The sequence below is a fragment of the Bufo bufo genome, chromosome 4 (assembly GCF_905171765.1).
Source record: "Bufo bufo chromosome 4, aBufBuf1.1, whole genome shotgun sequence".
NCBI classification, from domain to species: domain Eukaryota; kingdom Metazoa; phylum Chordata; class Amphibia; order Anura; family Bufonidae; genus Bufo; species Bufo bufo.
This window is the reverse complement of record NC_053392.1, coordinates 431,199,770-431,215,431: the sequence shown is the minus strand read 5'-3', so window position 1 is coordinate 431,215,431 and position 15,662 is coordinate 431,199,770. Positions and strand designations below refer to the sequence as shown.

General features: G+C 47.4%; 1 protein-coding gene across 2 annotated transcripts in view; it reads left to right on the top strand.

The window, feature by feature from the left end:
• The window catches only part of PHF10 (PHD finger protein 10), a 150,321-nt gene that overhangs the window by 29,858 nt on the left and 104,801 nt on the right, over positions 1-15,662 (top strand). For both annotated transcript variants that reach the window (XM_040429339.1, XM_040429338.1), the window contains exons 4-5: positions 6,626-6,709; positions 10,275-10,408. In XM_040429339.1, coding sequence (XP_040285273.1) covers positions 6,626-6,709; positions 10,275-10,408 — 218 coding nt within the window. The remainder of the gene's footprint in view (positions 1-6,625; positions 6,710-10,274; positions 10,409-15,662) is intronic.

Below are 15,662 nucleotides of genomic sequence, written 5' to 3'. Positions count from 1 at the left end.
ATAACAAAGAATAGTTAAGTCACTGGTGAAGGTCATGAATGAGTGTGTAAGTTTAGGGTCTGTCATGTCCAGAAGACACTGAAGATAAGTGAGGAGGCGGGCCCTTTTGAACCTTCCTGTCCCTGTCTGCATGGAGGAGGAGGAGGAGGATAATCTCCTAGTAAGGTGCCGTCATGGAGGATTTGCGAAAAAGGAATTACTGGTAAGACTAATTAAACTAGTATCTCTGAACATCAGCGCGCTGCTTTGAGCGCGCTCATGTTCCCTCAGCAGCACAGGGGAGAAGGAAGCTGTTCTCCCTCCCCCTGTGCTGCTGCCGCTGCCACCAATGAAGGCGGGCGCACTGCGCCACCAATGATTCCTGGGAGCTGCTCCGTTCACCCGCTGTGCCCCATTACTGTCGCCTTCTCTAGTGGGGGTTCCTTCTCCCTGCGCTACGCTGTGATTGGACAGCGCTACAGCCAGGGAGAAGGAACACCCACTAGAGAAGCTGATGTCTCCTCCCCAATGCTCCGATAGTAATTTAGCATATGGAGCAGGAGAGGAGACAGTAATCGGGCACTGCGGGCGAACGGAGCGGCACCCAGGACTAATAGTAAGTGCTGGGACATCTCTGGGCGCTGCTCTGTGTAGCCTAATACTTAAAGTCTGGACCCAGGAAAAGTAGTCTTTAACACATAATACAGGAGGCGGGTGACTGCAGCAGAATCGCATTGCCGGCACCCTGCCCCTGACAAGGAGCTGCGATCAGCGGCAGTTAACCCCTCAGGTGCGGCACCTGAGGGGTTAACTGCCGCTGATCTGCCAGTACCTGCCTCCTGTATTAAGGGGTAATTATCATTGGTGGCGCAGTGTGCCCCCCTCAACCACCCACCCCATTAAAATCATTGGTGGCACAGTGCGCCAGCCCCTCTCAACCCCCAGTATTAAAATCATTGGTGGCAGTGGCCACAGGGTCCCCTCCCCTTTCCCTCATTCGTGGTGCAGTGGCAGCTTCTGGTCGGAGCCCCAGCTATAATCCTGGGGCTCCGATCAGTTACCATGGCAACCAGGACGCTACTGAAGCCCTGACAGCCATGGTAACATCCCTGATGCTGTGTGCACAGAGCACAGAGCAGCAGGGACAATGTAAAGTCCTTTTCACCCTGATGGAGATCTATCAGGGTGAATAGGACAAGGGATGAAAAAATTCCCAGGTTCTGGCCCCTAAGGGGGGAAATTTTTTCGCATGGTATCGAGTATCGCAATACTTTTTCATGGTATCGAAACCGAATAAAAAATTTGGTATCGCAACAACTCTAGCGTGAATTGCCTTTCATCAGTGAACAGCACTGAGGCCCACTGATCCCTCGTCCAGCGTAGATGATCCCTGACCCATTCAAGATGATGACGCCCGAGGTCAGGTACCCTTGCAGGTCATCTAGCACGCAGACCACACTGATGTAAATAATTTCAAATGGTCTGACGTGACACTTGGGTACCTCTCACCTCCATTAAATGTGCCTGGAGTTGTGTGGCATTCATCATCTGCTTCCGCAGGACATTGTTAACAATGAAACAGTCATCAGTGTGGGATGTGGCTAAAGGACTACTATGACTTCCTGTGACTCTTCCAGTCTCTGTGTATTTCTGTTGCAACCTGCTGATAACACACGGTGACACTCTAAGCTTAGTGGCCACTTCCGTCTGAGAAGATCCTGCTTGAAGCCTTGCAATGGTGAGGTACTTTATATCAGTAGACCACTGAGGACATTCATTGGCTGCAACAGTTGCACGTACTTCAATGTATATGTCATGGACAAGCAGCAGGATGACGAGTGCAGTGCTGAAGAAAAGGGTGAGTATAACATAATTTGCTACTTTAGGCAATTGGAGAGCTTGTCCAAGATTTTTATTTCTCAGACAACCCCTCTAGTGTAACAAGTTAGCATCATTGAGAGTGACACAACCTGGAAAGGATGATTATAAAATCCTGTGGATCTTGCACACAGCTGTGGTTTTGTGTGTCCCAGCCTTGTGGAGAAAAGCAGACATGCGGGAATGGTTTGCGCAAAGCTAGAGGCCGCCGAGCTTGGCCTAGGTCTGGCAGGTTTTGAGCCTGTGCCCACAGAATTGGTGACATCACCAGTTCCTGAGCTGTCCACACAATAAGCAGATCAAGCCCTGCAAGTTTTTGGGGAAGTTTTGATTGTACTTTATCTCTGCTGTTTCTCCTGGGGCCAGTGCCCTGTTCCTCTGATGTCATCTCCTCCTTGTCTCCTATACAACACACAAACGTCATGGCCCTTAACCTCCCTGACACTTTTATCAGACTGATATTGTGGGCTCCCCTCCCGATTTCCTGCTCTGCGTTTGTCCCGATTGCTACTGTTTCTGCCACTACCGCGACTGCCACCACCATGGTTACAAGTGCCACTACTATTGCTGGCCGGATGGCTGTTGCTGCCACTGCCCACATACTTACTTTCGAATGACGAGGCCTAGGTCTTTTGTTTTCCAATCTTCTGTTGTCCAGACATTTTATTATGAGGTACGAACAGTACTATATACACTGCTCAAAAAAATAAAGGCAACACAAAAATAACACATCCTAGATCTGAATTAATTAAATATTCTTCTGAAATACTTTGTTCTTTACATAGTTGAATGTGCTGACAACAAAATCACACAAAAATAAAAAAATGGAAATCGAATTTTTCAACCCATGGAGGTCTGGATTTGGAGTCACACTCAAAATTAAAGTGGAAAAACACACTACAGGCTGATCCAACTTTGATGTAATGTCCTTAAAACAAGTCAAAATGAGGCTCAGTAATGTGTGTGGCCTCCACGTGCCTGTATGACCTCCCTACAACGCCTGTGCATGCTCCTGATGAGGTGGCAGACTGTCTCCTGAGGGATCTCCTCCCAGACCTGGACTCAAGCATCTGCCAACTCCTGGACAGTCTGTGGTGCAACGTGACGTTGGTGGATAGAGCGAGACATGATGTCCCAGATGTGCTCAATTGGATTCAGGTCTGGGGAACGGGCGGGCCAGTCCATAGCATTAATGCCTTCGTCTTGCAGGAACTGCTGACACACTCAAGCCACATGAGGTCTAGCATGGTCTTGCATTAGGAGGAACCCAGGGACAACCGCACCAGCATATGGTCTCACAAGGGGTCTGAGGATCTCATCTCGGTACCTAATGGCAGTCAGGCTACCTCTGGCGAACACATGGAGGGCTGTGCGGCCCTCCAAAGAAATGCCACCCCACACCATTACTGACCCAATGCCAAACCGGTCATGCTGGAGGATGTTGCAGGCAGCAGAACGTTCTCCACGGCGTCTCCAGACTCTGTCACATGTGCTCAGTGTGAACTTGCTTTCATCTGTGAAGAGCACAGGGCGCCAGTGGCGAATTTGCCAATCTTGGTGTTCTTTGGCAAATGCCAAACGTCTTGCACGGTGTTGGGCTGTAAGCACAACCCCCACCTGTGGACGTCGGGTCCTCATATCACCCTCATGGAGTCTGTTTCTGACCGTTTGAGCAGACACATGCACATTTGTGGCCTGCTGGAGGTCATTTTGAAGGGCTCTGGCAGTGCTCCTCCTGTTCCTCCTTGCACAAAGGCGGAGGTAGCGGTCCTGCTGCTGGGTTGTTGCCCTCCTACGGCCTCCTCCACGTCTCCTGATGTACTGGCCTGTCTCCTGGTAGCGCCTCCATGCTCTGGACACTACGCTGACAGACACCGCAAACCTTCTTGCCACAGCTCGCATTGATGTGCCATCCTGGATAAGCTGCACTACCTGAGCCACTTGTGTGAGTTGTAGACTCCGTCTCATGCTACCACTAGAGTGAAAGCACCGCCAGCATTCAAAAGTGACCAAAACATCAGCCAGGAAGCATAGGAACTGAGAAGTGGTCTGTGGTCACCACCTGCAGAACCACTCCTTTATTGGGGGTGTCTTACTAATTGCCTATAATTTCCACCTGTTGTCTATCCCATTTGCGCAACAGCATGTGAAATTGATTGTCACTCAGTGTTGCTTCCTAAGTGGACAGCTTGATTTCACAGAAGTGCGATTGACTTGGAGTTACATTGTGTTGTTTAAGTGTTCCCTTTATTTTTTTGAGCAGTGTATAATATATATGTGTGTATGTGTATATATTTTGTGACCATGATTCTGGACTTTTATCTGCAATAATATTTTAGTAGTAGTTCAAATAAGGACTCCAGAGAGCTACCGTATTTTTCAGACTATAAGAGACACGCAGTGCGTCTTATAGTCCAAATACTAATGGCCGCTTCCAATATGGAATCTGTCATTAGCGTGTGGGAGGAACTGGGAGGTGAGGGCAGCGCTGGGCTGGCTTTACTCAGCTTCCCTGGTCATCTTCTGGGTCCCGCTGTGCACTGTGTCTTCATCGCGCACAGCGTCAGGGCGTAGTGCATGTAGGTACGCACTATATGGCCCTGATTTATCCTACCTTCACTCCAGAATTCTGGCATCAAAAAGTCGCAAAATAGGGCTTTTGCGACTTTTTTTGCACTCTCTTACGCATAATTTATGCGATTTGTGCAAAAACTTTACTTTTTACACTCTCGCTAAATTTTGCGACTTTTTGTATGTGTACACCACTCACTCCAGTTTTGTAATATGGGTGGAAAAGTGGGCGTGGTGAGCTATGTTAATGAGTTTCACTCCAGATTTATCATTGAGACTTTTAAAAAAAAAAGTCGCAAATAAGTCGCAATCTCACTCCAGGAGGAGGGTGGAGTAGGAAAACTGGAGTAGCTTCTCTAGACAGAAGTGTTAGGTTTAAAGGGAACCTGTCACCGGGATTTTGTGTATAGAGCTGAGGACATGGGTTGCTAGATCGCCGCTAGCACATCCGCAATATCCAGTCCCCATAGCTCTGTGTGCTTTTATTGTGCAAAAAAACCGATTTGATACATATGCAAATGAACCTGAGATGAGTCCTGTCCCTGACTCATCTCACGTACAGGACTCATCTCAGGTTCATTTGCATATGTATCAAATCGTTTTTTTGACACAATAAAAGCACACAGAGCTACGGGGACTGGATATTGCGGATGTGCTAGCAACCCATGTCCTCAGCTCTATACACAAAATCCCGGTGACAGGTTCCCTTTAAGGACAAGGCAAATTTATCAAACATGCAACATTTGATAAATGTGGCACAAAGTACTCCAACACAGACTAAAGCAAAGCTGACTTCAAATATTCTCCTAATGATCAATTCCCCCCATGACTTGACGCTGTGCTCCGTCATGTCACAGTACACAGTGGGAACCAGAAGAAGCAATCGAGCAGTGTGTCCTGGATCTGCGGCACTGTCTGGAGTAAGTGACGTAAGATTTATTTTTGTAATGTCTTATGGGGGTCCAATCTGAGTCTGGTGGGTGCGATTTAAGGGTGCTGATCTGAGTCTGAGGGGTCAGATCTGAGGCTAATGGAGTTTGGGGGGGTTGGATCTGAGGCTGGGGGGGTGGGTATGATGGGAATCTGAGGTTGGGTGGTTGTATCTGAGGCTGATTGGGGGTTTCAGGAGGGTCTGAAGAATAGGGCCTGATTCGGGGGTCTGCTCTGAGGTTTGATGGGAATTATTATTTTTTTCTTATTTTCCTCCTCCAATCTTAGGTGCGTCTTATAGTCTGAAAAATATGGTATTTTTTTATTTTCCTACTGCCCCTCATTCCCCTGCTGTCAGTACTCAAAGCTGAACTGAAATACACAGCCTGGATGGCTGTGCCATATTAACATAATGGAGAGCCCTTTAAGAATGTATTTCAGTCCAGATTTAAATGCTGATAGCAGTAGAAAAACTTTAAAAATAGCGATCTGGACCCCTTATTTGCAGTATTATTCATGTATTACTGCAGATAATAGTCCAAGATCATGGTGATTCGATGAGGTCAGAAAAAGCAGAGACTTAAATGTATCAGTTACAAGTTTTGCTTTATCTTTCCCTACAAAACTATGGGGATTTATCAACATTGGCATTCCCATACACCAGTCTTGATCCCTTGTGTGCCTCTTAATAAATTAGGCACATCTCTTGTGCTCCATGCCAGCTAGGGACTGGCGTAGACTCGAGCTATAACACCGCCCCCTTTCTCACAACATTAGTGGCAGGAAACTTAAAATGTTGCAAATTATGGCTCAAATATGCCGAGCGGCCTAACTTGTGACTTTTTAATGCCCCAACGGTGGCGTAAAAACTTTTGCTAAGTTTTCCCCATATATCGCTCTGCTCGGTTCTTCCTGCTTTATAACTCCAAACTGATAGGGAACTTAGATTGTGAGCTCCTCTGGAGATATTGTGATGCTGATTTCTGTACACCGCTGTGGAATATGTCTACGCTATAGTGAGTAAAATAAAGAACATGCTGCCTGCATACTGCACTTCATGTCGTGATGACAGGTTCTCATATGAAAATAATTGTCTTAAGTGTACGTGTCGCCTTCTGTAGCCACCCTCCCCAGTGCTACAGCGTCCACAACCCATCATGTAAAATAACTACATGCTGTTCCTTACTGGAAAATAAAATGTTGTTCTGTCTTGGCATGTTTGCTTCGCTGTTGTTGAATCTGAAATTGTAAACCTTTTTCTTAAAAGATTTAGAACGAAGAGATCTTTCACACAAGGAGAAACTTTACCTGAGGGAGCTCAACGTCATTACAGAAACTCAGTGCACATTAGGTAATTACAGACAATGTCCTTTTTTACCATTGTATTTCCTAAGTATAGATTTGTGTGTTTGCTGCTTCTGAATTCATTCATCAAATAAATACTAAAGGCAGCAAGTTAATAAATTAATAAAAAATCTGTATACTGTATATTGCAGTTGACTTCAAAAAGATTACACAATCCATTATCAACCTAAAATACATGTATAAACCTGCCGAAAACATAATTTCAGGGAGCTCCCTGGCAAATGAAGTTGGGGAGTGAAGGATTGGACATGTTGAATACTTTTTTGTTCAGTGAAAAGCCCTGGGAAGAAAGAGAGGAGATGCAGGTTTCCAAGCAGACATAAGTGTACTGTGTTCCTGAATGCTGCCGCGCCGCTTCTCTTCAAATCTTCCCTTTGCTGGTCACAGATGCATTGGGAAGGTAGAGGGGAGTGCTGGCAGCAGATACACTGTAGGAAAGAATGTAGCATTAGGTTTATTAAAGGGGTTCTGCAGTTTGTTTAACCTGATCTATCCTCTTGATAGATCATCATCATCATCATCTGATCGGCGGGGGTCCAACACCCCTGCCAATCAGCTGTTTGAGAAGGCAGAGGCGCTCCAGGAGCGCCGCAGCCTTCTCACTGTTTACCGCAGGCCCAGTGACGTCACGACTAGTATCAACTGGCCTGGGCGGGGCTAAGCTCCATTCAAGTGAACAGAGCTTAGCCCCGCCCAGGCCAGTTGATACTAGTCGTGACATCACTGGGCCTGCGGTAAACAGTGAGAAGGCTGTGGCGCTCCTGGAGCGCAGCTGCCTTCTCAAACAGCTGATTGGCATGGGTCCTGGGTGTCGGACCCCCGCCTCTCAGATGCTGATGATCTATCCAGAGGAACCCCTTTAAACAAACTGCAGAACCCCTTTAAGTTTTATTACACCTTTTAGGCCTAAGGCTAGGGCTACACAACGACATGTCGCACAACAATTTTTATAATTATAGTCTATGGCAGGGATGGCCAACCTGAGGCTCTCCAGCTGTTGCAAAACTACAACTCCCAGCATGCCCAGGCTGCCTACAGCAGGGCTTGGTGGGAGTTGTAGTTTTAAAACAGCTGGAGTGCCGCAGGTTGTCCATCCCTGGTCTATGGTGTCGCACTGCGACATGCTGCGACTGCCACATGACGGTAGCCAAAAATCTATCCAAGATGGATTTTTCTGCAACTGTCACGTCGCAGTGCGACACCTTAGACTATCATTACAAAAATTGTCGCGCAACATTGTACAGGTACAGATCTTATGTCTTACCTTATGTCTGTTGAGGCTCCAATCCTGGTTTTGGCTCGCAATCACTGATAGAAATCACTGACCAAAACACTGACGTGTGCATGAGGCTTTAGGGAGACAGGACTGAAGGCAGTACCAACACAAACAGGGTAGGCAGAGACTGGCTGAGAAGCCTGCCTCTGCATCATGCAGTTATCTGTTGTCTCAGTTCAGAGAGGGAGGGTTGCCAGAGGAAGCACGAGGAACCAGGGTGCACAATGGCTCTCTTTGCATTTCGATAAGGCTATATTCACATGGCAAAATATGCAGCAGAAAAATCTGTGTCTTAAAAACAGGTTATTTATGGACACTTCTCTATTTTGGTGTTGTTTTTTTAGATGAGTTTTTTTTAAAAGTTTTTCAGCTTCACTGTTGACTTCTATGGAAAATCACCATCAAATCCTCTTCAGAGAAGCAACCTTTCACTTCTCAAGTGTTTTTAAAATTATCTGCTGAAAAAAACAACAAAAAAAAACATGGTTGTGCACATGGTTGAGTTTTTTTTTTTTTTACTTTGAACTCAATGGGAAGCTGTTGATTGTGTTTTGAATAAGTGGCAGGTATTGCCCATGTGAACAAAGGTTCTGTATTCACCCAGGGGTTTGTGCTGCACGGTTGAGAACAATGTGGCAAAAACACAGCAATTTAAGGCTATTTTCACACTAGCGGCAGGACTGATCCGACAGGCTGTTCACCCTGTCGGATCCATCCTGCCGCTATTTTGCCATGCCGCCGGACTATAATGTGGACGGGGGGCAGAGCTTCGGCGCAGCAGGGCAGTGCACGGCAAATGGCCGCTGGACTAAAATTACTGCATATCCGACTTTTTAGTCCGGTGGCCTCTCACCACACACTGCCGTGCTGCGCCGGAGCTCCGTCCCCATTATAGTCCATGGGGACGGAGCAGCAGTCCGGTGGCACAGCGAAATAGCGGCAGGGCGGATCCGACAGGGTGAACAGCCTGTCGGATCCGTCCTGCCGCTAGTGTGAAAGTAGCCTAAAATATAAGTTTTTCAGTTTTTGCCGTACAGTTCTCTGTGGGCGCTTAAAATCTATTCAGCAGCTATGTTTAAGTGGTTGAATAGAGGCTGCTCTATTACAGATGTGGCCGAGGGCGGTTCCCATATACGTTCCCTTCGTCTGTAGGTCCGGGCAATATCGCCTGAAATTTATTTTTCTATTTTCCAGATTGAAGGAGTTTTCTGGGATTTCAATATTGACCCCACTAATCATTTGTTTGAGTAGCTTCTGCATGGAATTACACAGCTTTGCAGTGGAAGAAGCATGGAACTACACTGCTGCTCCATCCAGTGGAGAGAGCTGTGTAGTTCAGCCTCTGGGGCAACTCCGAAACGGAGGGTGTTGGACCCCTGAGGATAGGCTATTAATATTAAAATCCAGGAAAGCCCCCTTTATTTTAATCTCCATTTTCTTTCATTCCTGCTCTGTGGCAGTTCTGTAGAGAAGAAATGGAGAACCAGGGGGACAGGGCTCATGTCCTCAGGATCTGTGCTTCTCCCTATATATATTGAATAGGGGATAACTTTAACCCCCGAAGTACCATGCCTATTTTGGTGTTGAGTCCAAAGGAATTTATTCATTTTCTGCATCTCAACAGATGTAATTTAACTTTATTTTTCCATTGACATAGCTGCATTCCACATTTTACGGCCCCTAATAAAACAATCCAATCCTTGTCCGTAATGCGGACAATAATAGGACATGTTCTGTTCTTTTGCGGAATGGCCATACGCACATGGAATAAACACTGAGTAATTTCCTTCTTTTTTTTTTTTTTTGCGGCCCCAGTGTAGTGAATGGTTCCGCATACGGGCCGCAGGAAAATGGAACCGACACAGCGAAAAATATGTTTGTGTGCGTGAGCCCTCATGGTGGGTGGTTGGGAAGGGGTTAAACTAAACTCCTCTAATAAGGATTTAGCTCTAATGAGTGTCCATGAGCTGTCAGGAGTTCAGAGATTAGAGCTTCACAGCCATCAGTGGCTTTCTGACTGATTATCTGTAAAATAGAAAGCAAGATTGTCTGCAGATATACTGAAACTGAAAGCTCTGGAACAAAAACTGTTGAAATTTTTTTTATAAAGATCAATTTATTTTTATTAATTTTTTAAGTCCAAAATGAGTAAAGTTGTGATTTAAAAAAATTGTCCCCCAAAGTTGTTCATAGTTTTTAACACATCTTTTAATGTCATTGCTTGGTTGCACTGCTGCTAGACTATCAGAATCCTCTCCCCTTGCCATTTTCAAAGGTCTGACAGCTCTGAAAAGTGATGAAGTTATTGACCTCATGATAAAAGAATATCCTACCAAGCATGCAGAGTACTCCATTATTCTTCAAGAAAAAGAGCGCCAACGCATTACAGATCATTACAAGGAATACTCGGTAAGTAGAGAAGTACAGAAACTTTCCATGGAAATGTCAGAGGGGCTTCCAATAACTTGTTTAGTTCAGTGTGATGATGATATTACATTTACTTTCTCCTGTAAACCAAGTATGATCAAATGTGGCTTTGCTAAGTGACAGCAGTAGGCAGAATATTGTTTTCAGCACCTGGATCTGAATACCGTATATGCCGGCGTATAAGACGACCTCCAACTTTTACATTGAAAATATAGAGTTAGGGATATACTCGCCGTATAAGACTACCCCTTTTTCAACACACACCAAAGAAAAATTTAAAAAGCATTAGATCTGATTTCAATATGGTAATTTTAATTAAAATAAGTATGACATGCTGTTTGCATGCCATCCCTGCATTCCACCACCATCCCTAGGTACCACCGCCATCCCATGGTATCACCACCATCCCTGCATCCCACCACCTTCCTTGTCCTCCCTCCCTGCCTCCCAGACCCTAAACATGTGCCACCTATACCCTGAACATGTTTTTGTTATGTTATTCTTCATATTCACATTCACATATGCACATCTGCGCCGCACTTAGATACGCCGCACGGAGATCTCGCACATGCGCAGGAGCGAGATGCGAGCGCCCGTGAGGATCCCGTGTATCCACGCTCGCCGCATGAAATCTCGCACATGCGTAGGAGCGAGATGCGAGCGGCCGGGAGGATGGCGGTACAAGGAGCATACAAGGTACAGAGCAGGGGGCGGTATACAAGGTACAGCGCAGGGGGGGCATATGCCGTGGGTTACATCGCAGCTCTCAGCTGCTGGGGATACAAGGCAATAGCCCGGGCTCTCTCTGTTGATAATTCAGGCGTCCCGGCACTGCAGCGCCTGCCATACCCGGCGTCAGGGCCGGCCTTAGGTGTTCAGGCGCCCTGTGCGAGCTAACCCTGTGGCGCCCCCCCCCCCCTTCCCCAAAACCCTTCCCCAAAACAAAAAAAAAACACTGCTTGTTGCTGGCATCATGGCATAGGCTGGCTGACTATCCAACCAAGTAGTTACCAGCCCACACACCCCAAAGGCCGGTGTAATGTTATACTTCCCTACTTCGTGAGATTTCCCTACCCTCGTCACTTACGGTCACACTGGACATGACGTGAGGAGGTGTGCAGCGCCGCGCAGGCGCACAACGACAGGTTAGGGAAATTTCACAGCAGAGTGCGCATGCGCCAGGAGCCTCGCCGGCGGTTAGGGTAGGGAAAAACTATGGGCCAATGCGCAGGCGCAGTGATCGGATGGATGTTCTCAGCTGAACACCGGCGGACACTGCGCATGCACCGGGAGCCTCACCAGCGGTTAGGGAAGGGAAAAATTACATACGGGCCAGTGCTTTTTCCCTACCCTAACCGCTGGTGAGGCTCCCAGCGCATGCGCAGTGTCGGCCGGTGTCCAGCTGAGAAAATTAGTTTCCAATGTAGTATTAATAACTAAACAATTAAATAATAAACATATTGCATTGTCTACTTACCACCAGGACAATAAGATTTTCTGGACTATGGCTGCAGTCTGGCTCTGGGGACTCCATTGTCACTCTCTTCTCCCTCCCTCCCTTGTCACTCTCTTTCTCTCCCCCCCCCCCCCTTCCCTTGTCACTCTCTCCCCCCCCCCTTCCCTTGTCCCCCTCCCCCCCCCCTTCCCTTGTCACTCTCTTCCCCCCCCCCCTTCCCTTGTCCCTCTCTTCCCTCCCCCCCCCCCCTTCCCTCCCTTGTCACTCTCTCCCCCCCCCCCCCCCCTTGTCCCCCTCTTCCCCCCCCCCCCCCCCTTGTCACTCTTCCCCCCCCCCCCCCCTCCCTTGTCACTCTCTTCTCCCCCCCTCCCTTGTCACTCTTTCCCCCCCCCCCCCCCCTTGTCACTCTTTCCCCCCCCCCCCCCCTTGTCACTCTTCCCCCCCCCCCCCCCCCTTCCCTTGTCACTCTTTCTCCCCCCCCCCCCCCCTTGTCACTCTTTCTTCCCCCCCCCCCCCCCTTGTCACTCTTTCCCCCCCCCCCCCCCCTTCCCTTGTCACTCTCATTATTCCCCCCCCCCTTCCCTTGTCACTCTCATTATTCCCCCCCCTCTCCCTTGTCACTCTCATTATTCCCCCCCCCCCCCCCTTGTCACTCTCATTCTACTCCCACCTCTAGTGTAGCGTGGCCGAGCTCTGTTCGATCCGCGGTACAGGAGCATTTGTTTCCTGTACCCGGCCGGACTGACAGGAAGTGCACACTAAGTGAGCACTTCCTGTCAGTCCGGCCGGGTACAGGAAACAAAAGCTCCTGTACCGCGGATCGAACAGAGCTCGGCCACGCTACATTAACAGCACACAGCAGGCGCAGGCAGGATTCTTTAGAGCGGCAAGCGCTCAGCCTCAGCCGCTCAGGCGGCGCAGCATGAGGGGCGCCGCCGGCCGCCCGAACTTATATAAGTAACTTTTATTTTATTTATTAGACCGCAACGGGCGCCGGGCGCCCCCTGCTAAGTGCAGGGGAGGGGGAGATGGAGGGGGTGGGGGGGCCCGCCCCGAGGGAGAACACAAGTGCCGCCTCGCCTGCCGCATATTACATTGTGAGCTGTCGGCCGCCCGGCGCCCCCTGTTGCTATGGCGCCCTGTGCAGCCGCACAGCCCGCACACCCCAAAGGCCGGCCCTGCCCGGCGTATAAGACGACCCCCCACTCTAGAAAATATTTTCTAGGGCTCAAAAGTCGTCTTATACGCCGGTATATACGGTACTTTTGTAATAGCATGTCATTAAATTTTTTTTAGCATAGCCACCCAGTTATTCAATAAAATGTATCTGTATAGCGCCTTCTGCTGTCCCTCTCCTTTTCCCTTTTCCTTTTCCCTTTCCCTCTCCCTCTCCCTCTGAGGGGGTCACACACACTCAGTTTAAATCTTCAACTGCCACCAGCTATTTGTTCTGTTAGAAGCTGTGGCAGCTATGGGGAAAAGTCTGCAGCAGAAAGGACATGAACCCTCAGCTGCCAACTTGATATAAATTTAGCAGAGCAAATTGGAGCAGTGAATGTCGAGTGCTGGTTCTAGCTTTGTTAGAAAGAAATAGATTTTAATTTTTTACATCAATCATTGCGTAACAGCTTTAAAGAGGACCTTTCATTGATTTCTTTTTTTTTTTTTTTTTTGTTCAGTTACTGTATTTTTCGCTTTATAAGACACACCTGATGATAAGACGCACCTAGGTTTTTGTAGAGGAAATTAAGAAAATAAACCAAATGGTGTGCTTTTTGTGGGTTTTGAACTAATGGGTGATCTGTGGAGGACACTTATTGGGTGATCTGTGGATGACTCTGTTATGGGGGGATCTGACCCCATTACATTGGGCCCCAGTTATAGCAGCCCAGCCATCACATATAAAGTGTATGCAGCAGCCCCTAGCAGTGCTGCTTTGCTAAACTAGCAGTAATGGCTTATCTGCAGTACTCACTATGCCTATAATGTCATGATGAACAGGAAAAAATAGGTGGTAGGACAGCACCACTAACTTGAATAAGCTCAAAAATACTTAGCGGCGGTGCTTGTGGCGTCAGGTCTCGGCCTCAGAGACCCCCCAAAGTTACCAGTAGAAATGAAGATGGTCACGGCACTCCAAAAGCTTCCTTATTCAGTGTTCTTTATTACACCAAAAGTACAGCAGCAACGTTTCGACAATATAGTCTTTATCAAGCTACATAAAAGTTTACAAGTGACCCACACTACATTTTATAAGGGTACAAATCCATACCAATTACTTAGTGGGTGTGCTCCAAACAACAAGCCCGCCCCCTCACAGGTACAGACAATCATATAATACAATATCCATAATCAAAATCAAATTAACAACAACAGTGTATAATAATATAAGGCATACCAAATGTTAGTGCGGAGGCTCCTATTCTGTAGCGTGTCCATGGTGTTCGGCGTCTTCCGCATACAACTGCGGCTGCGCGAGTATCCAGACGGGATTCGCATGGCCGACAGAGCGGTCATGTGATCAGTGACGCTCCTATTGGTCACCTGACAGGTAACGCGTCTAATTGCTGTCATGGTAACCCCAGGTCCTGCAAAGATAGTATATTGTCCCATGTGGTACTCTTTGTTTAATGCTATTCCAAATATGCGCAGCTAATATACAGACGCCGATCCCCACGGACATAATGCCAGACAGGTGATATCAATTAGGAAAATGTGATTTTATTTTTATTAAGACGACGTAGGTACCAAACCCTGCAGGATGTCTAAAGAGACTCATATCAGAACTACGGTTCAGTACCCCACTGGGCATACGTAAAGCGGAAATGTGTAACCGCACACACGAACACGAAGGAGACCCTTTCATAGAAACTCGGGGCTGTTCAAACGATGCGGCCCTATCAACCGATCGCTTTCAAGGGAATAGGTTCAAAATAGCATATAGGGTGAGATCCCGTGTGCTTTACGGTATAAAGTAACCAAACCGTTACTCCCCATAAGTGAATACCCAGGGGATGTATCGGCATGATATACCCAAGAATGATAGAGAGTAAATTGGACTAGGAATACTAAGGCCACAACCATCGCCCCCCTCTGTCAAAGAGAGACCACAGATGTCAGCCTTTGCCTGGTCTGGGTCCAACCGCTAAGTAAAAGACCCCTACCACGCCTATCCCCATTGTCTCCTGTTAATGTAACATAGTTTTATCATACTTTGTATGAGCATCACCCCATGCCAATGAACCTGAACAGAATCCGCATATATAGAACAGCTCCCCAGGTAAGTGATCAGGGATTAACAATCCTGCCCGTTGTATATGTGGTCCACATCCGCCACGCATACCCAGTCAATGTAATCCAAACCTAACATACAATTAGTACGATAATATAATAAACCTGCTGGATGGTTCCCAGGTCGCTGCTTCCAAAACACCTTGGTCCATCCTTTGCCCAAATCTCACATGGCAGCCTTATCTGTTAGTGATAAACAAAGAGAAGAAAGTAAAATTTGTTAATAATCTCGATATAATATCGGGTACTTCCACTTAATACATAAAAAAAACCTTATTATCACACCCCCATTGGCGACTTAAAAACTTAAAAGAGGGAGCCCACCTTGAACTCCCGATTGAGCCCCTTAGGCTCAATAGTGTCCAATTCAAAGATCCATCTGAGTTCCAGTCGTTTTAATAGTCGTTCCCGATCACCACCTCTCTGTGGTGCGGGGACGCCATCAATGATCCTGAACCTCAGTTGCGCAACGCTGTGTTTACATCTATA